The 24,384-nt window shown below is 65.1% G+C and overlaps 1 protein-coding gene across 1 annotated transcript; it reads right to left on the reverse strand.

Moving 5' to 3' along the window:
- Positions 1-245: 245 nt before the first annotated feature.
- On the reverse strand, positions 246-23,909 carry ZSWIM4 (zinc finger SWIM-type containing 4). The gene is made up of 14 exons (XM_065419526.1): positions 23,745-23,909; positions 19,979-20,180; positions 11,328-11,666; positions 10,873-11,021; positions 10,311-10,461; positions 7,791-7,970; positions 7,114-7,428; positions 6,143-6,280; positions 4,885-5,148; positions 4,538-4,673; positions 3,441-3,598; positions 2,051-2,214; positions 1,502-1,583; positions 246-1,120 (listed from the first exon to the last, which is right to left on the reverse strand). Exons 1-14 carry the CDS (start codon positions 23,907-23,909, stop codon positions 246-248), a joined length of 3,318 nt encoding a protein of 1,105 aa, XP_065275598.1.
- Between the last annotated feature and the right edge of the window lie 475 nt (positions 23,910-24,384).

The following is a 24,384-nucleotide window of genomic DNA, read 5'->3' on the forward strand; positions in this document are numbered from 1 at the left end:
TAAACACTGGAGAGAAACGGGGTCCTTCAAAAGGGTACGGGGTCCTTCCCCATTGACCAAGTCCTAGCCCAGGGACCCCCACTCAGATGAGGCCCCCCCCTAACTGAATGGTGGGGGCCCCATGTCAAACCAACCCCACCCTCAGGGGGCAGTGATGTGGGGGTTCCCCAGCTGAATCCATAGACCCCCCCAACTGACCCGAGGAGGGAGAGGGGGGAAAGAGGATCAGCCCGTGGCCCCGCCCCCTAGCCAAATCGTTCCCGTACGAGGAGCATGAGTTTCTTCTTGCCCTTGTAGGTCTGTTTGAGGTTGTCGAGGAACTGGCCGAACTGCAGGTGCCCGTCGGGGGCCAGCAGGAAGGTCTCGCGGGCCTTACACAGGAACTCGATGAACTCGCTGTAGTGCCGGGGGCTGATGTGGGTGAGGCGCGAGTGGGTGGTACTGACGTAGGCGGCGATGGCCGCCTCCAGCAGCTGGCACAGGGGGGCTTTGTCCAGGCCGGGGGCGGCGGGGGGCTTGGCGGCGTGGCGGCGGCCTGAGAGGGCGGCCAGGCCCGGCGGGGGCAGGCTCCAGCGGCGCAGGATGTCGGAGAGCATGGGGGCGCACTGCACGCTCTGGATGATGAGGGGCACGATGGCTGAGAGCTGGCTCTTGCCCAGCGAGTGGCTGAGCGAGCAGGCCCAGAGCACGTCGTTCACGGCCGGATGCGTGTCCTGGTTGAAGGCGATGCTGAGGTGGGAGAAGGCCAGGGTGGCCAGTTTGTAGGCGCGGAGGGGCAGCCCCCGGTGCTCCATGTACCGGGCCACGGTGAAGAGGTGGGAGTGGCCCATGCCGGCCGCGGCGGCCGAGTCCAGCACGATCTGGTAGGCGGCCTCGAAGGCAGCGTGGTCCTTCTCGCACAGGGTCAGGGCCGGCAGCGAGCAGTTCTGCGGGTCCTTCATGGCGCACTGCAGGGCCACGGCCCGGGCCCGGGCACACAGCTCGTCCCGCTGCCCGAAGGCCAGATTGAGGCGCAGCAGGGTGGCCGGGGTGGTGCCCGTCACGGCCACGATGGTGGTGGCTTCGATGGGGGTGAAGAGGCTGTACCAGTTCTGCATGATGTTCATCAGCGCCTGCACTCCTGGGGGGAGGGGAGGGGTCAGTGCAGCTCATGGGTCTCCACCCGCCCGCCCAGCCTGTGAACCCCACAGCGGGCAGGGATCTCCCCATTCAAAGAGACAGCACCTTGCCCAACTCCAGCTGGGACGAGAACCCAGGAGTCCGGGAGCCCTACCCGTCCCCTGCTCTCACCACTAGACCCCACTCCCCTCCCAGGGCTGGGACGAGAACCCAGGCGTCCTGGCTCCCAGCCATGCTGGGTTGGTAGACTCATGCTATGAGCCGGGAGCACCAGGTGCCGTGTTAGAGGGGTGGGGTGGGGGGATTGGCTGGGCCAAGGGCCATTCATGGGGTATCAGTACGGGGGGAGGGCGCCAATGCCCCCCCCAGCTCCCCCACTCACCGATCTCCGTGGCACAGCTCACCAGCCAGCGCACCATCTCCCTCCGGCGCCAGGTCATGGTATTCAGAGTCATCCGCATCACCTGGGGGGGCACAGAGGGGGGGGGACGGACACACAGCTCGTGACAGTGGCCGGGCCATGGCCCCCACAAGACAGAGCCCCCACGGCGGGGAGCCCGTCTACAGCTGCCGTGCGCTCGGATTAGAGCTCTTACGGAGCCTTGCACCAGAGGGGCTGAGAGCACGCGGGGAGGGGTCACAGCACAGAAAGGGAAACTGAGGCACAACAGAGGAAGGGACTGGCCCAAGGTCTCTCAGTGAATCTGTGGTAGAGCTGGGAGCAGAACCCAGGAGTCCTGACTCCTAGCCCACCCCCGCTCTAACCACTAGATGCCACCCCCTTCCCACTGCGTGCTGTTAAGCAGCTGCTGCGCCCCACCCCAGAGGTGGCTGCATGTCAGTGCTGGGCAAGCGACCGCAGCAATCGGGTCTGTCAAGATCTTCACACTCCTCCAGTGGGGACGCAGCCGTCGTTCCCCCCGCCCCATACCTGCAGGCCGAGCTCCAGGGAGATGTTGAGCAGCGTGGCGTCCGGCGGGGCGCTGGCCGGCGTCGCAGTCTTACAGGCGTCCTGGGCCAGTTTGAACAGGAGGGCAGGGGAGTGGATGTTCTGCTGGATGGACCCCAGGACCGTGTGCAGCCACTTGGGGTCTCCTAGACCAGGGATGGGGGGCAGAGATTAGCCCCAGGGGTGGCTGGGACACCCAGGGGAAGAGGATCTGCAAAGCTGCAGGGCTAGGAACTGGGGGAGCCCAACTTGAGCCCCCGTGGGCCTGGTTCCCAGAGGGGCTGATGCCCGCAGCGCCCAGCGATCACAGGGGCCCAGCTTCTGAGCCTCAGGAAGGGGCTACAAAGACTTCCCCCTCTAGGGGGCGCCAGCTCCCATCTGGCAGCAGGGTGGGGACTGGCTGGCCCAGGAGGGAGGGAATGGGGCACGGGGCCTTTCCCCTCTAGGGGGCGCCGGCTCCCATCTGGCAGCAGGGTGCGGACTGGCTGGCCCGGGGGGCAGGAATGGGGCACGGGGCCTTTCCCCTCTAGGGGGCGCCAGCTCCCATCTGGCAGCAGGGTGGGGACTGGCTGGCCCAGGGGGGGCAGGAATGGGGCATGGGGCCTTTCCCCTCTAGGGGGCGCCGGCTCCCATCTGGCAGCAGGGTGGGGACTGGCTGGCCCGGGGGGCAGGAATGGGGCACAGGGCCTTTCCCCTCTAGGGGGCGCCAGCTCCCATCTGGCAGCAGGGTGGGGACTGGCTGGCCCGGGGGGTGGGAATGGGGCACAGGGCCTTTCCCCTCTAGGGGGCGCCGGCTCCCATCTGGCAGCAGGGTGGGGACTGGCTGGCCCGGGGGGCAGGAATGGGGCACAGGGCCTTTCCCCTCTAGGGGGCGCGGCTCTGATCCAGCCCCAGGCTATCTCACATCCTTTCCCATGTGAAGGGGATTGGGGGGGCCCTGCCTGGCCCAGAGGAACAAGCATCTATCACAGAAGCTCAGGGCTCCGCGGTCTCCTCATCCTCCCATGGGATCAGCATGGGGCCATGTGAGGGACTTGACCTGGGCACTCAGTCAGTGGCAGAGAAGGGATTAGATCCCAAGAGACCTAGTGCCCAACTCTACCCCTCTGCACTGTGATGATTAGACCCCACTCCCCTCCCGGAGCTGGGGCAGAACCCCAGAGTCCTGGCTCCCGGCCCCGCTGCTCTAACCACAGGGCCCCGCTCTCCTCCCGGAGATGGGGATGGGGATAGAACCCAGGAGTCCTGGCTCCCAGCTCCACCATCCCGGTCTAACCACAGGGCCCCACTCCCCTCCTGGAGCTGGGGCAGAACCCAGGAGTCCTGGCTCCCAGGCCTGGGCTCCAAGCACTGGCCCAGCGTCTGGCTTCACCTTTGGCTGCGGTGAGCATGGCCGATGCCAGCTCGCACTGGCGCGTCTCCAGGTGGCCCAGGATGAACCAGCGGGGAAAGCGATTGGCCATCATGGAGTCCAGTGGGTTCTGGTGGAGGATGTCCCCGGCCGGCATCACCGTCTCCAGCACGGGGAGCCTGCGGATGGGAGAAGGGGGCTGGTCAGGGGAGCTCCCAGCTCCCCCAAGCCCGGGCTCAGCAGAATAGCCTGGCTCCCAGCCCCCCCGGCTCTAATCGAGCGAGGGCTGGGACTGTAACGGTTTAAGAGAACTGGATAAATTCATGGCGGTTAAGTCCATTAATGGCTGTTAGCCAGGACGGGTAAGGAATGGTGTCCCTAGCCTCTGTCTGTCAGAGGGGGGAGATGGATGGCAGGAGAGAGATCACTTGATCATTGCCTGTTCTGTTCATTCCCTCTGGGGCACCTGGCATTGGCCACTGTCGGAAGACAGGACACTGGGCTGGATGGACCTTTGGTCTGACCCGGTACGGCCGGTCTTATGTTAACCACCAGACCCCCCCCCCCCCCTCCCGGAGCCAGGGAGAGAACCCAGGAGTCGCAGCCCCTCCCTGGTCCCGAAGGCGACAGGAGGGGAGACACCCTGGATATCGCCCCCCACACCCTCCCCCCAGGGGAGCAGCTCGTTCAGTGGGGGGGTGGGGGGGAGGGATCATCTCGGGGGTTGTGGATGGGGCCCTCCCCACATGTCTCTGTGCCCCCGGCCAGGTGGCTCACAGGCATGGGGTTTGGGTGGGGGGGTACCCGTTGCAGCCACTGCCTGGGCTCTCCTCGGGCCCCTAGGAGCAGGTTTGGGGGGAGGCAGCACCTCAGACCCAGGGAGGGCAGGGGGAGTACCAGGGAGAGCTGGGGGGGGGAGCGGCTGGGGGTACCCCAGGCTGCGCTGCAGGGTGGGGGGGAGGTGGCTCGGAGAGCTGGGGGGGGGGGGGGAGAAGCTGGGGGTACCCAGCCTACGCTGCAGGATGGGGGGGTTGAGCACCGAAGCAGGAAGTGGGGCAGCCCGGTTAGGTAGCTGATGCCGGGGCCGGCTGGAGGGCAAAACCCCCCCAGGTACATACCTCATGGCTCTCAGCGCCAGGCGATAGGCCAGGTCGGCGTCGTGGGGCAGCAGGGCAGAGAAGAGGTAGCGGGCGAAGGTGTGCATGGGCACGCTCTCCCGGAACACCACCTCCCCAAAGCCGCTGAACGGGCCGCCTGGCAGGGGACAGACGCCAGGGTGAGGGGCTGGTCGGGCCAGGCGCCCTCCCCCACCCCACCAGAATCCCAGAGCGCAGCTGGGCAGCGCATCAGCCAATCGCAGCACAGCCTCCCCCTCCCGATGGAGCTGAGCCCCTCTCCTCACAGGGAGGGCAGGGTCCCCCCCCAGCTGGCCACGGGGCCCTGGATCCCCTGCCCAGCCCGGTACCTTCCAGCAGCAGCGCCGCCTGCTTGCGCAGCACCTGCGCCAGCCTCTCGTCCGGCTCCATCTCGTCCAGCAGGGCGATGAGCTGCTCCTCGCTTCGCACCACCTTGTCCTGGGCGTAGAGCCCCTCGGGCATGGCCCGCTGCTGCCCCAGCCCCGCCAGCGCCACCTCCAGCGCCAGCGCCAGGTACGACTCGCCCGAGCCGGGGCTGGAGGGGACGGGCACGTGCTGGTACAGCACCTTCTTCTTCCCGTCCGCTGCCGCGTCTGCAAAGGGGGAAGTCAGCCACGGCTGGTGTGCCCCCCCCAGTGCGGGAGGAGATGGGGGGGGTCAGCCACGGCTGGTGTGCCCCCCCAGTGCGGGAGGAGATGGGGGGGTGTCAGCCACGGCTGGTGTGCCCCCCCAGTGCAGGAGGAGATGGGGGGCTGTCAGCCACGGCTGGTGTGCCCCCCCAGTGCGGGAGGAGATGGGGGGTGTCAGCCACGGCTGGTGTGCCCCCCCAGTGCGGGAGGAGATGGGGGGGGTGTCAGCCACGGCCAGTGTGCCCCCCCAGTGCGGGAGGAGATTGGGGAACCCTGGACTGAGCCAGGAGTACAGACACCGATGCAGACCCCACAGTCTGTGCCATCCCCCCACTCCCCCAGTGCGGGAGGAGATGGGGGGGTGTCAGCCACGGCCGGTGTGCCCCCCCCCAGTGCGGGAGGAGATGGGGGTTGTCAGCCACGGCTGGTGTGCCCCCCGGTGCGGGAGGAGATGGGGGAACCCTGGACTGAGCCAGGAGTACAGACACCGATGCAGACCCCACAGTCTGTGCCATCCCCCCACTCCCCCAGTGCGGGAGGAGATGGGGGTTGTCAGCCACGGCTGGTGTGCCCCCCGGTGCGGGAGGAGATGGGGGAACCCTGGACTGAGCCAGGAGTACAGACACCGATGCAGACCCCACAGTCTGTGCCATCCCCCCACTCCCCCAGTGCGGGAGGAGATGGGGGGGTGTCAGCCACGGCCGGTGTGCCCCCCCCCAGTGCGGGAGGAGATGGGGGTTGTCAGCCACGGCTGGTGTGCCCCCCAGTGCGGGAGGAGATGGGGGAACCCTGGACTGAGCCAGGAGTACAGACACCGATGCAGACCCCACAGTCTGTGCCATCCCCCCACTCCCCCAGTGCAAGTCCCCATTGCCAAGGGGGGGTCACCAGGATCTCTGCTTGCAACCCCCTCCCTCCCCCCCACCCGTCACAGAGTGTGGTACATCCCGCCCCGTACCTGGATAGAGCGACAGCCCCTCCTGGTCCGTCCGGCAGGGCTCCAGGAGGGTCCGGCACAGGCAGCCAATGGGGTCCAGGGGGTGGCCCACCCAGCCCTCCAGGTTGGTGATGGACGTGCTGCCCTTGTGCAATATTTCTGCGGGGAGGGGGAAGGCCCATGAGACGCTGGCTCCCGCCCCACAGCTAAGACCGGCCACGCTCGCTGCATGGGGGGCCCCTCCCGGCCCAGAGCCCCCTGCTCCTCCACACCTGAGTCAGGGAGCCCCCGGCTGGCGCTGGCAGGTCCATCTCCCACTGTTAGACGCTAAGGCCATGAGCAGAGCAAGGAACCCAGGCGTCCTGGCTTCCAGCTGGCTCCGCCCACTAGACCTCCCCCCCCATCCCCCCAGGACTGGGAATAGAACCCAGGCGTCCTGGCTTCCAGCTGGCTCCGCCCACTAGACCTCCCCCACCCCCCCATCCCCCCAGGACTGGGAATAGAACCCAGGCGTCCTGGCTTCCAGCTGGCTCCGCCCACTAGAACTCCCCCCCCATCCCCCCAGGACTGGGAATAGAACCCAGGCGTCCTGGCTTCCAGCTGGCTCCGCCCACTAGACCTCCCCCACCCCCCCATCCCCCCAGGACTGGGAATAGAACCCAGGCGTCCTGGCTTCCAGCTGGCTCCGCCCACTAGACCTCCCCCACCCCCCCATCCCCCCAGGACTGGGAATAGAACCCAGGCGTCCTGGCTTCCAGCTGGCTCTGCCCACTAGACCTCCCCCCCCATCCCCCCAGGACTGGGAATAGAACCCAGGCGTCCTGGCTTCCAGCTGGCTCCGCCCACTAGACCGCCCCCCCCCTCCCCCCAGGACTGGGAATAGAACCCAGGCGTCCTGGCTTCCAGCTGGCTCCGCCCACTAGACCGCCCCCCCCCTCCCCCCAGGACTGGGAATAGAACCCAGGCGTCCTGCTTCCCAGCCCCTCCCCCACCTTTCTTCTGCTGCTTGTAGCTCTCGAGCTGGTGACGCCGCTGGAGGCGCATGGTGTTGCCAAGGGCGGTGGCCAGGCGCAGGGCCTCGCGGGGGTAGCCGTGGGAGCGCAGGGCGTCCACGCGGGCGCAGGCCGTGGGGAAGGGGTCGCCCAGCCAGAGCGGGCGGCCCTGGGGGTCGAAGCAGAGCTTGTCGCCGCCTGTCTTCAGGCCCAGGCCGTAGCAGTCACTGCCGAGGATCTTCTGCAAGTGGCAGTCGCCCCAGCGCAGCTCCCCGGCCTTGATGGCGCGGCCGAAGACGGTCTGGCGGGCGCCCGCTGAGGGGGTGAAGCTGGAGTCAGGGCAGGGCAGCAAGAGGCTGAGCCTGTCCCCACTAGGGGGCGCCAGCTCTGATCCGGCCCCAGGGCAGGGGCCTGGCTGGCTCGGGAATGGGGCTCGGGGGGGCCGGGAATGGGGCTTGGGGCCTTTCCCCTGTAGGGCCCCCCCCCCCCCCCGAGATGTGAGCCATGGGGAGTAGACCCTCCCCACACTGCCCTGGGGTCCAGGGAATGGGGAACTGCTCCCAGCTCCATCCATCCCTGCCCCTCCAGCCTATCCCCTACATCTCCGCTCCAAGTTCCCACTCCTGTCCCCCACATGGGGCCTGGATTCTGTCGTCCCCCCCCCGCCCCCCGCATACCTGCGCTGGGGACTGAGGGGAGCTGCAGGGCCGCGGTGGCTCCAGGCACATCAAAGGAATAGTTTCCCTCCTCCAAGGGGCAGACGTCCAGCTTGTTCCACTTCTTCAGCAGCGCCAGCCACAGGGCGCGCTCCTCCGGCTTGCAATGGGGGTTCAGGACCACGCACACCCACAGGGCCCCTGCAGCAGGGAGAAGGGGGTGATGCAGGCGCCAGGCAAACCACACTTCACCCAGGCTGCAGGTCCGGAGTGAGGGGCACAAGCAGAGCTGGGGGTGGAAGGCCCCGGACTGGGACAGCAGGGGACTGCGGGTCGGGAGTGAGGGGCACTGGCAGGGCTGTGAGCCCAGGGCCGGCATAGCGGGGACTGCGGGTCGGGAGTGAGGGGCACCGGCAGGGCTGTGAGCCCAGGGCTGGGACAGCAGGGGACTGCGGGTCGGGGCACCGGCAGGGCTGTGAGCCCAGGGCCGGCATAGCGGGGACTGCGGGTCGGGAGTGAGGGGCACCGGCAGGGCTGTGAGCCCAGGGCTGGGACAGCAGGGGGCTGCGGGTCGGGAGTGAGGGGCACCGGCAGGGCTGTGAGCCCAGGGCTGGGACAGCAGGGGACTGCGGGTCGGGAGTGAGGGGCACCGGCAGGGCTGTGAGCCCAGAGCCGGCATAGCGGGGACTGCGGGTCGGGAGTGAGGGGCACCGGCAGGGCTGTGAGCCCAGGGCCGGGACAGCAGGGGGCTGCGGGTCGGGAGTGAGGGGCACCGGCAGGGCTGTGAGCCCAGAGCCGGCATAGCGGGGACTGCGGGTCGGGAGTGAGGGGCACCGGCAGGGCTGTGAGCCCAGGGCCGGGACAGCAGGGGGCTGCGGGTCGGGAGTGAGGGGCACTGGCAGGGCTGTGAGCCCAGGGCTGGGACAGCAGGGGGCTGCGGGTCGGGAGTGAGGGGCACCGGCAGGGCTGTGAGCCCAGGGCTGGCATAGCGGGGACTGCGGGTCGGGAGTGAGGGGCACCGGCAGGGCTGTGAACCCAGGGCTGGCATAGCGGGGACTGCGGGTCGGGAGTGAGGGGCACTGGCAGGGCTGTGAGCCCAGGGCTGGGACAGCAGGGGACTGCGGGTCGGGAGTGAGGGGCACCGGAAGGGCTGTGAGCCCAGGGCTGGGACAGCAGGGGACTGCGGGTCGGGAGTGAGGGGGCACTGGCAGGGCTGTGAGCCCAGGGCTGGGACAGCAGGGGACTGCGGGTCGGGAGTGAGGGGCACTGGCAGGGCTGTGAGCCCAGGGCCGGCATAGCGGGGACTGCGGGTCGGGAGTGAGGGGCACCGGCAGGGCTGTGAGCCCAGGGCCGGGACAGCAGGGGGCTGCGGGTCGGGAGTGAGGGGCACTGGCAGGGCTGTGAGCCCAGGGCCGGCATAGCGGGGACTGCGGGTCGGGAGTGAGGGGCACTGGCAGGGCTGTGAGCCCAGGGCTGGGACAGCAGGGGGCTGCGGGTCGGGAGTGAGGGGCACTGGCAGGGCTGTGAGCCCAGGGCCGGCATAGCGGGGACTGCGGGTCGGGAGTGAGGGGCACTGGCAGGGCTGTGAGCCCAGTGCTGGGACAGCAGGGGACTGCGGGTCGGGAGTGAGGGGCACTGGCAGGGCTGTGAGCCCAGGGCTGGGACAGCAGGGGACTGCGGGTCGGGAGTGAGGGGCACTGGCAGGGCTGTGAGCCCAGGGCCGGCATAGCGGGGACTGCGGGTCGGGAGTGAGGGGCACCGGCAGGGCTGTGAGCCCAGGGCCGGGACAGCAGGGGGCTGCGGGTCGGGAGTGAGGGGCACTGGCAGGGCTGTGAGCCCAGGGCCGGCATAGCGGGGACTGCGGGTCGGGAGTGAGGGGCACTGGCAGGGCTGTGAGCCCAGGGCTGGGACAGCAGGGGGCTGCGGGTCGGGAGTGAGGGGCACTGGCAGGGCTGTGAGCCCAGCGCTGGCATAGCGGGGACTGCGGGTCGGGAGTGAGGGGCACTGGCAGGGCTGTGAGCCCAGGGCTGGCATAGCGGGGGCTGCGGGTCGGGAGTGAGGGGCACTGGCAGGGCTGTGAGCCCAGGGCTGGCATAGCGGGGGCTGCGGGTCGGGAGTGAGGGGCACTGGCAGGGCTGTGAGCCCAGGGCTGGCATAGCGGGGGCTGCGGGTCGGGAGTGAGGGGCACTGGCAGGGCTGTGAGCCCAGGGCTGGCATAGCGGGGACTGCGGGTCGGGAGTGAGGGGCACTGGCAGGGCTGTGAGCCCAGGGCTGGCATAGCGGGGACTGCGGGTCGGGAGTGAGGGGCACTGGCAGGGCTGTGAGCCCAGGGCTGGCATAGCGGGGGCTGCGGGTCGGGAGTGAGGGGCACTGGCAGGGCTGTGAGCCCAGGGCTGGCATAGCGGGGACTGCGGGTCGGGAGTGAGGGGCACTGGCAGGGCTGTGAGCCCAGGGCTGGCATAGCGGGGGCTGCGGGTCGGGAGTGAGGGGCACCAGCAGATTAGCCTGGGAGGTGCTAGTCTAAGAGGCTCCCTCCTTTACCCAGCTCGTCCCACAGCTGCCGGCACTTGTCCGTCATGCCGGCTCCCTGCTGTCTCCACAGGGCCAGGCGCGGGTCCTCCAGGAACTGCTCCGTCATCAGGATCAGCATGCGGGCGCCGTTGGAGTCCCGCATCCGCAGCATCTCACGCACCTGGGGGGGTGGGAGAGACTCAGGGGGGCTTGCAACCGCTGCGGCCCGGGGCAGATGGAGCCAGAGCCAGAGCCCGGGGGGGAGGGGGGAGCCCAGGAGCCCCCCCCCCCCCCCCCCGCAGCCCAGGGTTGCTCCCCCCTTAGCTACAGCAGAGACCCCCGCACTGCAGGGCAAAGGGGGCAGGCAGTGACATGCCCCCTCCACGGGAAGAGGGGCCTGAGCCAGCTCCAGCCAAGTGGCTAGGGGAGAGTGATCAGCAGGGACCCCTGTTCTGGGGGAAGCCAGGGGGGGACAGGACCCCAACCTGGGGGGCAGAAGGGAGGGGACACAGCCAGGCCAGGGGGGCGGGGAGGTTGTGGCCCTGCTGAGGCTGGGGAGCCCTTGGCAGGGGGGTGTGGGGGCAGGAGTTACCTTGTTGAACATGGACTGCAGCTGCTTGCTGGCTCCGTAGTAGCCGCCGTTGGACAGGAGCTGCCTGACCTGCTCCTGGATCTGCTCCTCGTCCAGGTGCCAGCAATTGGCGTCCTCGATGCCGGCGCCAGCCGTGGGGTCTGGGGCACCTGGGGGGGGAACAAAGTCAGCAGGATAGAACCCCCTGCTCCCCTGGGACTCCACCTCCCCTCTTGGGCACAGGGGTGAGGGAGGGAGTGACAGAGGCCCCTGCTCTGCAGCCAATCAGGGGCAGGGCCTGGGCTCTAGAGCAACTTCGGGGCCCCGCCCAGCAGCCAATGGGGGGAAGCAGATCCCAGATTCTACAGCAACCCAGGGGTCCCCCCACTCTGTAGCCAGTGGGAGGCGGATCCCAGGGCCGAGAGCGACCCAGGGGTCTCCCACTCCATAGCCAATGGGAGGCGGCCCCCCCGTACCGTGCACCCGGTTGATCTCGGAGCCCAGCAGGAGGATCTCGTCGGCCAGCCGCTGGGCGGTGGGCAGCACCTCGGTGTGGTGGGCGCTGATCAGGTACTGGACGAACTTCTGCAGCTGGTCGCGGTTCATCTGGGAGAGGGTCTCGGAGATGGGCAGGCGCAGCTCCACCTGCCGGGCGTTGCGAATGCGGTAGAGCGACAGCGCCACCACGTGGGCGCAGTAGAAGATGTCCCGGTTGTCGCAGGCGCAGCTCACCGACGTGATCTTGCAGCGGTCAAAGCTGATGGAGACGTGGAAGCTCCGCTCCGGCTCCGTCACGGTCCCACTCAGGTGGAAGCCTGGTGGCAGGAGGGGACAGGGTTGCTGTGGGAAGGGGGAGGTGGTCCCCTGCTCCAGCCACTAGACCCCACTCCCCTCCCAGAGCTGGGGGCAGAACCCAGGAGTTATGGGTCCCAGACCCCCTGCTCTAACCACTAGACACCTCCTGCCCATTGTCTATGGAGACTGGGAGCTCTCTGGGGGAGAGACCATCTCTCCCCGTGTGTCTGGCAGCACCTGGCGCAGTGGGGCCCCCGATCTCAGTCGGAGCCTGCACAGGGCCTGGCCCAACAGGGGCCTCCGATCCTGGGTGGTGGAGCTGCCGTGGGGAATCTGCGCAGTGCTTGGCCCAACGAAGGCCCCAGTCTCAGCTGAGGTCTCTAGGTGCTGCCAGGGAGTCGGCCCCGGGCTTCCCCCTCAGCTTCTCTGTCACAGAATCACCAGGTCGGTCGGGAAGACGCCTCATGAGGTCTCCACCTCCAGCCCCCTGCGCCCAGGCAGGGCCAAGGAAACCTCGACTGGCTCTGAAACGCTCCAGTGATGGGGATCCTGCAGCCCCCCTTGGACGCCTGGCCCTGAGAGTTAGACGGTTCCCCTAATATCCAGCCAAAATCTCCCCTGCTGCAGATGAAGCCCAGGGCACGTGCCGAATCCACGCCGGCAATTCCTCCATGCCCTATTTTCTCCCCTTTCCTCGCAGGCCAAGGCTCTCCTCCGGACTCTCCCCGACTTCCCTCCAGCGCGGCCCCCCAACACCGACCTCCGGGCCTGACACACCCCACACCTGTGACCTCGCCCCACTTTGTGCAACCGCATCCCATTGCTGGCCCATATTCAATTTGTGATCCACCATCACCCCACCCAGTGGGCCCTGCCAATCAGCGTCTCCCCCTCTGCGCCTACCGCCTGCCAGGGATCAGCTGTTTCGTGGCGTCAGGAGGCGCTGGAGGAGGTGGGGGGGGGGGTAAGGGTGCAGATCACTTGGGGGAGGGGGCGGAACTTGGTGGGGAAGAGGCGGGGTGGGACCTTGGGGGAAGGGGTTGACTGGGGGTGGGGCCTGGGCAGAGCCAGGGGAGGAGGGGGGGGTAAGGACCCCCTGGCAGATTAGAAACTCTGCACCTCTGTCCCGGGCCCCGCACCCCCTAGGGACGGCCCTGTCCCAGTCCTGTAGCTGTGCCTTTTGCTTTTTCCTTCCTCAGCGCGGGAGTTTCCTCTTCTCTCTACCGAACTGCATCTTGCTGATGATTTCAGACCCATTCTCTGATCTGTCACAGTCGTCCTGAATCCGAGTCCTGCCTCCAAAGCGCGGCCAGCCCCTCGCCGCTTGGTGCCATCTGCCGATTTTATCGGCGGCCCCTCCATCATCCGCGTCATTAACGAAAACGGCAAATGGTGCCGGACCCGGGACTCAGCCCTGTGAGACCCCACCAGATATGTCCTCCCCGCTGGAGGCCAAACCTCGGAGAACGATTCTGAGCACAGTCATTCAAGCCGCTGTGCACCCACTTTATCATAATTCCATCTAGACCACATCCCCCACGTCTGCTCATGAGAACGTCACGTGGGACTGGGTCAAAAGCCTGCATAAAATCACGATACATCACGGCTACTGCCCACCCCACCCCCCAGGCCAGGAACGCGCTCAAAGGAGGACATGAGGTTGGTCTGGCCTGGCCTGGCCTGCCCTTGACAGATGCTGGCTACCCCTTATCAACTGTTTGTTTGTTCCAGTATCTTTCCTGCTATCAGGGTCAGGCTGACTGGTCTCTCGTTCCCAGGCTGCCTCCTTCCCCTTTTTAAAAAGACACGTTTGCCCGGCTCCGGGCCCTCACCCGGCCTCCGGGAGTTCTCCAACGGTTCACACTGCTTCAGCTGGTTCCATAAGGACCCAGGACGAATGCACCGGGCCCTGCCGATTTGCATACAGCTAATTTCTCTAAGTCTCCTTGCACCTTTCTCGGGGCTGAGCACCTGGTCGCCATTAACCCTTGTAGCGATGACCGAAGCAAAACAGGCATTAAACACCTCAGCCCTCGTGGGGTCATCAACGATCGGCTCTCCGGCCCCGCTGAGTAGCGGCCCGGCTCTTCCCTTCGCCTTTCTCTTGCTCCTGCTGCATTTAAGCAATCTCTGGGTATTATGGCTTGTGTCCCTCGCCAGGGGTAGCTCGTTTTGTGCCTTAGCCGGTCTCAGCCGGCCCGTGCTGCTCTTTCGTGCTCCTTCTTAGCACTTGTTCCCACGTTTGGCAGGAGCCCTTTCGGAGTTTCAAGTCATTAAAAGCCCTTCCCCTCCCCTCCCCGGGTCACCTGCAGTCCCTCCCCCGGCCAGGAGCAGGTGTTTGCGGGTGAATCCCCGTGAGGCTGGGCTGGCGAGTGCTGGCTTGCCGGAGGAAGGGGCAGGGGAGGTCAGCCCGTGTGGCACACACCCAGCGGGTGAATCACACGGGTGAGACGGGTATTGGGGAGGTGGGAGGGGGTGACACAGACACCCTGATGGAACCAGTCCCCCCCCCCCGTGTCATAGCATGGGTGGCAGGTGCTGACGTCTGACCGAGACTGGCCCAGGGCCAGGCGGTGACTCACGGTGACACAGCTGGGGGTGGAACCCGTGGCTGCCGGCTCACGTCACCGCACACCACAGGCTGGGCCGGAGCCAGCGGCACACACGGGAGGGGCTAGAACTGGAAAGAGGAACAGGCAGTGGGAACAGCGGGTGCCGGGAAGGACGGGGTCAGGGACACAGCAGCCACCCAGGCCACCCTCCCCTGACTGAGACTGCGGGGAGTAAGACAGACACCGTTACCACCCAGGGACTGTGCTTCAGCCCGGCTGGAGTCCCCACAACCCAGAGGGGCCCCGTCACCCCCCAGGCCAGAGAGAAACCCAGGCACTTCACCCACCCCCCATGGAGAGAGAGACACCACCCAAAGTCCGGGGCTGGGGTCCCGCGCGGCTGGCTCGGAAGGCCAGGCGGGGTGGTGGTGAAGGAGCTGGGCTCGGGGAGATCCATGCTCAGTTCCCAGCTCCAACAGACTCCGGGTGTTGTCCAGCAAGTCAGTGGCAATCTGTGCCTCAGTTTCCCCCCCTCCCCCCGATCTACTATGTCGGGATAATAATCCTCTACTGGGAGTGTGAGCTCTGGGGGGCAGGGACCGTTTCTCACTAAGGCATGGGGAGAGGGGGGGCTGCAGCCCCCGGAACCCCAGGGAGCCCTAGCACAGAGAACCAGAAACCACAGTGGGGAACAAGCTTATAACGGTCACTGGGATGCAGGATTCTTCACTTCCTGTCTTAAGCGGGGGTGTGGCTTGTACACAGCTGCTGCACCCCACCCCAGTGCTGCTGCATTTCAGTGCTGGGTGAGGGATCCCTGTACAAACAGCCCCTGCGTCCCACCCCAGAGGCGGCTGTAGCTTGGTCAAGGGCCTCTAACCACTGCCATTATAAAAATAAATGCTAAACTTTCCAGAGCTGTTCAACAATCCCCACTGGCCCTCAGAGCCCTCGGCTCCACCAGCAATAAAGTTCCTTCCTCAAAGATGGCAGCGTGAACCCCGGCGTTCGGGCTGGATTCGGACAGGCAGTTGCACTGCGATGGCCGCTCTCGTGCTGTTTTGGTATGATCCTCCTCCCCCTCCCATCCTGACCTGTTGAGCAGCGCCGCTTTGCTCCACCCCAGAAGCGGCTGCATCTCAGGGGCAGGTAAGATTTAGATCGCGGGGTCCTTAGAGACGAAATACAGAAACAGACCCGACAAGCTTCCAGCCTGAATACGGAAACTCCATTAAATGTCTCACTCCCCCACAGCCTGTGACCCTGGACACTGGACTGTGTTACAGACCCTGTAAACGCCACGGCCCCTGCTCGGAGATCTCGGGGGGAGGAGAGCAGTACGACCCAGGAGGTTAGAAATACACAACCCTGGCCGGAGGAGCCAGCCAAACTGAGCTACAACCAGGCTGATTTCAGCGAGCACTATTAGGGATATTACAGTGGCCCTAGTCAAGACTGGGGCCCCATTGTGTCAGGTGCTGCACAGACAGCGAGTCCCTGCCTTGAAGAGACACAGGGTGGGAGGGGAAACTGAGGCGCGGGGCAGGGACATGGCAGAGCCAGGAAAAGAACCCCGGCGTCCTGACTCCCAGCTGTCCCTGCTTCTACTCCAGACCCGGCGCCAAATCAGCGGTGGGAGTCGCATCTCGGCGCCAGGTGCACTCAAAGCCGCACTGCCTCCGGCTTGGAGCAGGGGCGCGGGACAAGCGGAGTCCTGGCTTTCACCCCGTGGGCCCTGCCCACTCCCCTCACACGAGGCGAGCACCGGGGGCTGCTCCCCCCACCCCGGGACAGCACGCCCAGAAATCCCCAGCGCCCATGGGAGCTCTGGGGCAGAGGGGCTGGGGGCAAGCAGTTGACTGAGGCTGGTTCTCCATCTCCCCCATACACAACCCCTCCCCGGATCTCCGGCCCACACCCTGCTTCCCATCTCCGCGTGCTCGGTGCCCCCTCGGAAATTGGCCACCTTTCCCCCTCCAGCCCCGAGGGGGAGCCGCTCACCCCTTTGCACCTCCAAGAGCGCCTGGCCCCACCCCAAACTGGGCCTGCGTTTATCACCCCGGGGACAAGCTCCCGAGGGGCCCAGCCCGAGAGCGGATGTGTTTCTAACCCAGCTGCTCTAGGAACCGGCGGGCGCTGAGCCACGCAGGAGGTCAGGCACCTGGGCTGGCCTGGGAACCTACGCTCCCCGGGGCGTCGCCAACCTGCTTGGGCAGCAAAGGGCCAGGGGTTCGAGGCAGCTGATTTCAAACTCCAGAGCCTCCCCAGCGTCCAGGCACTGGGATGAAAGGGCACAGGGACTGCCCGCCCGGATCAGAGCGGAGGCCCAGCTGTCCACCTCCCTATGCTTCCAGGCACAGTGAACCCACCCCGCAGCAGCCCCCGAGGGATAACCTGCCCCCTGCCCGAGGTCTCCCCAAGGGTGTCCACACTGCAGCGCAAGCCTGGGTTTACAACCGCTGGACCTGGGTGTCACAGCCACGCTGACGCCTCCGCGCTGCCCCCATCTCCTGACTCGGGTCTGCACCTTGCCCTGCGTCCACACTGTGAAACAACAGGGCTTGGACCGGAGTCACAGCAGGGCTTGGGCTGAGAGCCCCCCCAGCAGGGTCCCAGGACCGGCCCAACGCTGAGAGTCAGAGCCCAGGCTTCGACTGTAGTGTAGACAATACTCGTCTCGTCAGAGCTTGGCTTCGGCTCTGAAGAAAGAAATCATCCATCCCTTCCTACATGGCTGCTAGCAGTAACTGCGGCTATCCTTGTTACCCCTGTAAAACATCCAATCCCTCTGACCCGTGCTCAGTTCTCAGCCCCGCTGCCATCCAGCGGCCGTGGGTTCCACAGGCTAACACACTGGGCAGACAGTCTTTCCTTCCAGCAGTTTGGAAGAAGATGCCTTTTCATTTCACCAATGTCCCCTTGATATTCATAGAATATCAGGGTTGGAAGGGACCGCAGGAGGTATCCAGTCCAACCCCCTGCTCAACACAGGACCAATCCCCAGGCAGATTTTTTGCCCCAGATCCCTAAATGGCCCCCTCAAGGATTGAACTCAACCCTGGGTTTAGCAGGCCAATGCTCAAATCACTGAGCTATCCCTCCCCCCCTCAATCTCGTGCTGCAAGACAGAGTCCCCACAGCCAAACGCTCTTCAGCTCAGACATCTGCTAGCAGCTCTTTCCTTCCCTCCGGGAGCTTTTACACCAAGAACACACGAGGTTAAGCCACCCCACTGGCCCCAGCAGTAACCCTGCAGAACGAGGACACAGCAGCGTCTTAGAGACAGGCAGGATGGCTCTGGCCCCAGCTTTGCAAATTCAGCCAGTGGAGAAGGTGCTGGGTCTGACACCCACCTGGATATTTCACATCAGCAAACCTGCCTGGAATGCAGGGATGGGCAGGTCAGGAGAGCTGGGAATGAAGGGCACGCGAGCCCTGCAGGTCCAGCTGCGGCCAGGTAGCTGGCTCCACATGGCTCTGTATTAGCCATGGGGCCCACCTGTGTGCTACGTGTCCCTGAGCAGATCAGGGCTGGAGCACAGCCCAGAGACATGGCAAGGTCCGGTCCACACAAAATCACAACCGGGGGTTGGAAATGGGTCCTCTGCCACGGTGGCTGTATCGGCCTGTGTTTCTACCGCGTGCGAACAACAGACCCCCAGTTCAGGGACCCTCAGCAGCATGTCTCAAAGCGCTTCACGAACAAGGTCGGAATGATTATCCCCGTTTTACATATGGGGAAACCGAGGCACAGAGCCAGGCCCTGACTTGCCCACTGTCACCCAGCAGGCCAACGGCAGAGTTGGGAACAGAACCCAGGACTCCTGCGTCTCCCCCTAGCCACGAGGTCACACTGCCACCCCATTCAGCACCTTCCATACCGCATTCCCACGTGTACGACGCCTACCAAATAAAATCGGCCTTTCCATTAGTAGCTCAGGGACGCCGGCCACACAATCGGGCCCGAATACAAAGCAGCAGCGGGAGCTGGCTCCCTGCACACAGCTGCACGCACAGGCTCACAAGGCCTTAATTCCCAGGTCTGCCTGGGCCTTTCCCCAACAGAGAAAGAGCCAAGCGGGTGCCAGACCCGACACCTTCCCGGGAGCTGAATTTGCAAAGCTGGGCGCTGGAGATGCTGCTGGGTCCTCATTCCGTGGAGATACTTCTGGGGACTACCACCGTGGGGGCGAACGCTTGCAGCCTTGTGGCACGCAACCCCCCAGCGAGAGACGTCGGAGCAAGACAGAGAGCCTTATGTCCATGGGTCTCTCACTGCAGGAACCCCAGAGGGCAGCCCCTTGTACAACAATGGGACTCTGTTGAGCATTTTCAGACCCGCCGAGATCCAGTGAGGAGCAAATTTCAAATCCATCCCCAGGAAATCCCACAGGAGCGTCTGAGTCTCGATCCACACAAGCAAAGCTGTGCTGTGGGTGCGCTTGTCCGTACCAGACCTTCCCTCGGCCAGTTTTGAGAGTTTATTCCCAGGCAATTCCCCTGGGGCAAGGGGAAATCATTGGGGTGATTTTCCCCGCTGGGGTGAAGGGGATCGTAGTTTTCACCAGGGTCGGGGAGAAGAACCAGATTTCACACAACACCGACTCCAACTGGAACCACGTTTAAAAGAGACAAACAGACTTTTGTTGCCTAAATGAGAAGGGGACGGGAAGCCCTAGAAGTTGGCGGAGGAGTTGCTAGCGCAGGCACACAGATACCCCCCCACCCCCAGCTGCCTACAGTTTCTCCTGTAGGGCCTGGAACAGCCCTTGGGGGCGGGATAGCGTCGAATGGGGAGAGAGCTCAAAGGCAAAGCATGTGTTTTGGGCTAAGTGGCCAGGTCCAGGAAGACAACCGGACGCGCCACACTAGAGACAGGGAGTGGCTGGTCCACAGCAGGGAGGGTGAGACCAGGACATGGGGCTTCGCCCAGAGACCTGGCCGGTGCTGATCTGAAGGTGCTAGGGCTGGGGACGTTGCAAGCCGGACGGGACCCGGCCCTGGGGAACGGGACCCAGAGAGCAATACTGGCTGGGTGAGAGGACTGGATCCCAGGGTGTGGGCCCGTCCCATCTCAGCAGCTGAGACTCAGCCCAGTTCTTAGGGCAGCAACTGTCCGTGTCACAAACCCCAGCAGTGATCAGCCCCTGGAGTCCCAACTGATTGGGGTCCCTGTTGTACCAGGCGCTGCGCAGTCACTCACAAATTAATCCTTGATCACAATTAGGGGCCTGTTCTGGGTGCTGCACAGACACCCCTGACATGGGGTTCCCTGTTGTTCTGGGTGCCACATGGAGCCCCCTGTCCGTGACTAGGGGTCCCTGTCCGTGACTAGGGGCCCCTGTCCGTGACTAGGGGCCCCTGTCATGCCAAATGCCACACAGGTGCACCCCCCAACCATGATCCGAGCCCCCTCATGCCAGGCACCACACAGATCCTCCCCCCTCCAGCTAGCATGGGCTGCACAGACACAGAACGACAGCTAAATAGAGATGACAGAGGAAGGATCAGCCCCTGTTTTAGATCTGGGGAAACTGAGGCCCAGAGAGACACAGCGACTTGCCCAAGGAGTCCGTGGCAGAGCCAGGCAGGGGAACTCCGGTCCCAATCCTGTGCCAATCCCTCTCTCTTGAGCAGGCTGAGCAGAAGGACTGAGGGGGTCCCTGCCGATGCCTTCGCAGTGAGAATCTACCTATGCAGCAGCTTTCACCAGCCCCAACTGCCCTCTGCCCCTGCCCCCACCCTGCCCCGCTCCCAAGCCCCCAGTGGGCGACACTCACCCACTTGCAGCACCCGGTCGACGGCCCCAGATTGCAGCAGGTGCAGGCCGCGGTTGAAGGGCACCCGGGAGTCTCGCTCGCCTTCGGGGGGGTGGCAGCCGAGGGACGAGTACATGCAGATCTCACGCTCGCTGCGCGGGAAGGACCAGAACACGATGCGCTTCTGCACAGGCTCCGGGACGCGGGAGAATCGCTCCTCTACCTGCAGCACACGGGGGCAGGGGAGGAAGGGACACGGCATCAGGCACCCACCTGGTCTCAGCCAGCGACTCAAGCTCTTCCTCCCCTAGGCGGACAAAGGCCCGTGGAAACTGATAGGCCAAAAATCTTCCCAGTGCACCGGAGTAGCAGGGATGTTCCCGTCACTGGCCCGGCCCAGCCGCTGGCTAGGAGGAGCCCGCACCTGGGAGCCAAGGCTGATGAGATGCCCCCTTGGGGAGCCAGTTTGGTCGAGCAGGGAGGCAGCTCAGCTGCTGTTCCCTAGACGCCCTCCCGAGCGAGGTGCACATGGGGCGTCTCTGAAGCGTTCTCCCCTGAGCATGATGGGAGGGAAGTGGGGTCTAGTGGCTAGAGCAGGGGACGACTCTTAGATCCTGTGGAACGCTCCCCATCACTACAAGCCCGACCCAGTGGCCGTTGGCTAAAACGGCCACCGTGGCTCCGCTGGCTTGAAAGACTCAACGGGGAACGGAGACAAGGTGTGTGGGGGAGCAAGGACCACGACAACAATCCAGGCCCTGGAGAGACACCAGGCCAGGGAATAAAACGGCACCTCAGCAATGAACCGTCCGTTTCCTCTCGGTGAGATTTTCCAATCTGACCAGCGTTCTCGTAGCCGGGCTGACGCCAGCGCCCCACCGCGCCCGGCGCTGCGCAGCCCCAGGCTGACGGGCCCTCCCTGCCCCACACAACGCAACAGACACACAAGGGAAGGATCGTGGCCCCCCCACTTCACAGAGGAGGAAAACAGAACCGCAGAGAGGGGGCAGCAACTTGCCTGAGGGCACACAGGGGGAGGCTGGGTCCAGCACGCCACTCACACAGCCCCTAGACTCAACCCCTCCCCCCCCCCACCCCGTCCCCCTGTGATCAATGAGCTCGTTTCTCATGGTGGGTCCAATCCTACAAATTTTTTACATGATCTTGTTGCCCTTGAACAGGCAAAGCTCCTGGGAGCTTCCCCCCAGCGAGGGGTGCAGGATCAGGGGTCCTTGCGACCAGCCCTCGATCTGTGAATTGGAAGGCAGCGCTACTCACTTACATTCAAGCCCCATAGTGTGTTATTTTCGAGGACCGCCTGCGGTCTATTTCCCCCCACCAGGGAAATGTCAGGGGGTCAGAAATGAGTTACAGACGAGGTTCTAAAAGGACAGATTTAGGTCTCCATGACGCAGGGGCTCAGAGCAAAGAGAAAAAAAGAAAAAAGCCACTGTCAGTTTCACCACAGAAAACAACAGGCTGCCCTCGTTTGCATGTTTTCCTCTGTCAACCCCCTCAAAGCGGAGCGATCGGTGACTGGGGGGAGGGGGTAGCGGGGGGCTGGAGTCAGCTGAGCGGCCCCCGCAAACAAGGAGCCAGCCAGTGTTAAGAAGCAGAGACTTGAACAAGAAAGTGCTTGCACCTTAAAAATAAACCGCGTTACGGAACTGGGGAGCAGCCCAGCCACCACACGGACAGACAGAGCCCCAATAGAGTCACAGACACCAGCACGGATACGCGAGGTGTGAAATATACCCTGGGGTAGGGGGTGTCTATTTTATGTGAGGGCCTCGCAATCTTTACTGTATTTATCCTCACCCCTCCCCTGCGAGACAGGGCAAAGCTAGCACCCCCAAGGGACAGAGGGGAAACTGAGGCACGGAGCAGCGCTGGAACTTGTTCCCAGCAAGGGGCGTCTGTGGCAGAGCAAGCGATTGACCCCAGCTCTTGGCTCGGGCACTAACCACTTTCCTCTCCCTCAGCACGCAGACCCCAAGCTGGGCAGGCCCCCAGGGTCTGGGGCTAGGAGGAATGGGGCAAGAGGTGCATTTAGGGTCTCGCAGTCAGGTCTGGACTCTTCATTTACCGCTGGACCCTCAGAGTCAAAAAAATGACTAGGGCACCGTCTGCCACTAGAGGACTGTGCCTTTCCGGGGATGTCCCAGTGCTGATGTTCTCTGACACCAGGATCTCTCTCTACCTCTGCCACCAGCCCCTCACCACCCTCAGCCCCTCATCCAGCAACGGGGAAGGGCACCACAGGACACCTAGGACATGGCACCTAAGTCAAGAACAGATGATCTAAGGGTTGGAGGGACCACGTCTCTGCAGGGCAAAAATCTCACCCACTTGTGGGTCTTTACACCAGACCCTCAGCACAGCCCCTCTCCAGCAGAAGGGTAAAACCAGGCAGCACCAAGAACACAGCTGAGGTCTGAGCAGCCTTTACTTTTAGCAGGTCCTGTCAGGCCCCTACTAAATGCGTCTCTGGGGCTGATCCTTGGATGAAAGGAAGCTGCCCTTTTTTAAAGCCACCTCTCTCACCTGTTCCAGAGCACGAAGTCTCAGCATGTCCTGGTGGCGGGGGCTAGCGGGGAAGGGTTCATTCATCTCGGGGAGGGGTGTCATGACAGGAGACTCCTGTCTGACAAGCTTCCCAGCCTGACTCGAAACCAAATCCCTTCCCTGGGAGAGGATCATCCCAGCAGCCTGGATTCTCGGGGGCCAGGGGGGGTTAAACACTAGTTTGGAGGGTGGGGGGAGTCAGGCCCACGTTCAGACAAGCAGGGAGATGGGGAGACACACCCCAAGTCTGCTCCCCACCCCGGTGCCCAGCCCGTTTGCCAAAGCTCCCTCCGGGGGTCACGTCTCCAGGGTTTTGCCCGGACTAGTTTAGAAGTCCCAAGCAACGTCTGTTCCCAGCTCTCGCTCTCAGCACGTATTTCCCTGGTACCCAGCTTGAACGCAGGAATCTAGGGCGGACAGGGGCCTCCTGGGTCATTGCCTCCAGTCCCAGAGGCGCCCCCTGAAATTCCCCTTTGTTCAGCTGCCATCCTCCCCAATAGCCAAACAGCCCCCTCCCCACCAGTGCTCCCCGCTGGGGCAGCCAAGCTGGGGAAGCCGGAGGAGGGGCTGAGCCGGGATTGCCCGTCACCCCAAAAGGAGGTCAAAAAGCCACCCAGTAATTTAAAGAGGGCTGGTCTGTCCTGGGTGTGAGTAACCACTTCCTCTGACCCCAACCAGTATCACCCTACCCGCAGGCAGGCACCCGCCATGGGGCAGGGGAGGAGGAGGAGTGGGTGGGAAGAGGCCGCTCAGCCGGTGGAGTGCGGGGGCTGATCCTGGCGCAGAAGCCGTGGGGGGGGGTGAGGACAGTAGGGGGGTTGCCCTAGTGGCTGACACCTGCTGTAGGAGCATCCCACGGCGAGGACCGGGGGCTGGGGAAGAGGATCAGGTGGGGCCACCCCAAGGGAAGAGATTGGGGGAAATGCCCCGGTGGGGTTATAGGGGCAGCCCTCAGAACCCAGGGGGTGACAGGAGATGGGGGGGGGGGAGAGACAAGGAATAGAAAAATGGGTGGACACTAGGGTACCCCCAGGATTGCTGACGGGGGAACACTGGGGACGGGAAGATGGGATACCGCCGGGGCTCCCCCAGGAGGGCTGACACAGGGGGGAGGGGGATACCCCTGGGACTCCCCCAGGAGGGCCGACACAGGGGGGGAGGGGGACACCCCCCGGGGACACGTGGCGGGCCGGGGATCCCCGCCGGGCCCGGCCCCCCTCACCTGCTCGAAGGCCCACGTCTCCGCCACCCGCTTGGCGCTGAGATCCAGCAGCGTCTCGGCCCGGCCGCCTCCTCCGCCCTCCGCGGCGGCCCCGGGGCCAGGCCCCTCGGGCCCCCGCCCGCCGCCGGGGGGGCCGCAGCGCCGCTTGGCGGCCGGGTGCTCCATGGGCTCGGGCGGCCTCGGGCTCCCCGCGGCCCAGCGCTCGGGCTCGATCCCCGGGCTCGCCCGGGCGCCTCCCCGGGCCCCGCCCGCCGGGTCCGGAGCTCGGCGGCTCCCGCGCTCGGGGGGGCGGGGGCGGGGTCTCCCTCGGGCCCGGGCCGCTCTCGCCGCGCGGATCCCCCGCCGCGTCCTCCGGCCCCGCGATGCGGCCCCTTTAAGAAGCTCCACAACAATGAGCTCGACGGCTGCTTGAACCCCGGCTTCCCCTCCCCCTGCCGGGCCCCCATTGGCCGCCGGGAGGCAGCCCCCGCTTGCCAATGGCTGTCCCTGCTGTCAATCAGCGGCTGGGCCCCCTCCCCCACGTGGGAAGTCTGGGGAGAGCCGTCAATCAGGGCGGGAGGCCCACCAATCAGGGAGCGCGGGACCGGGAGGTGGTGCCCATATATGGGGAAGGTGGGCGTGGCCGCCGGGCCTTCATTCA

This window comes from Emys orbicularis, chromosome 19, assembly GCF_028017835.1.
Source record: "Emys orbicularis isolate rEmyOrb1 chromosome 19, rEmyOrb1.hap1, whole genome shotgun sequence".
NCBI classification, from domain to species: Eukaryota; Metazoa; Chordata; order Testudines; family Emydidae; genus Emys; species Emys orbicularis.

Excerpts from the sequence above, each read along its gene's own strand:
- ZSWIM4 (XM_065419526.1), bottom strand. The coding sequence starts at position 23,909 with ATGGAGCACCCGGCCGCCAAGCGGCGCTGCGGCCCCCCCGGCGGCGGG. Across the intron at positions 6,281-7,113 it reads CTACAAGCAGCAGAAGAAAG|AAATATTGCACAAGGGCAGC; the intron begins GTGGGGGAGGGG and ends CCCTCCCCGCAG. Across the intron at positions 3,599-4,537 it reads CTGGCGCTGAGAGCCATGAG|GCTCCCCGTGCTGGAGACGG; the intron begins GTATGTACCTGG and ends TCCCATCCGCAG.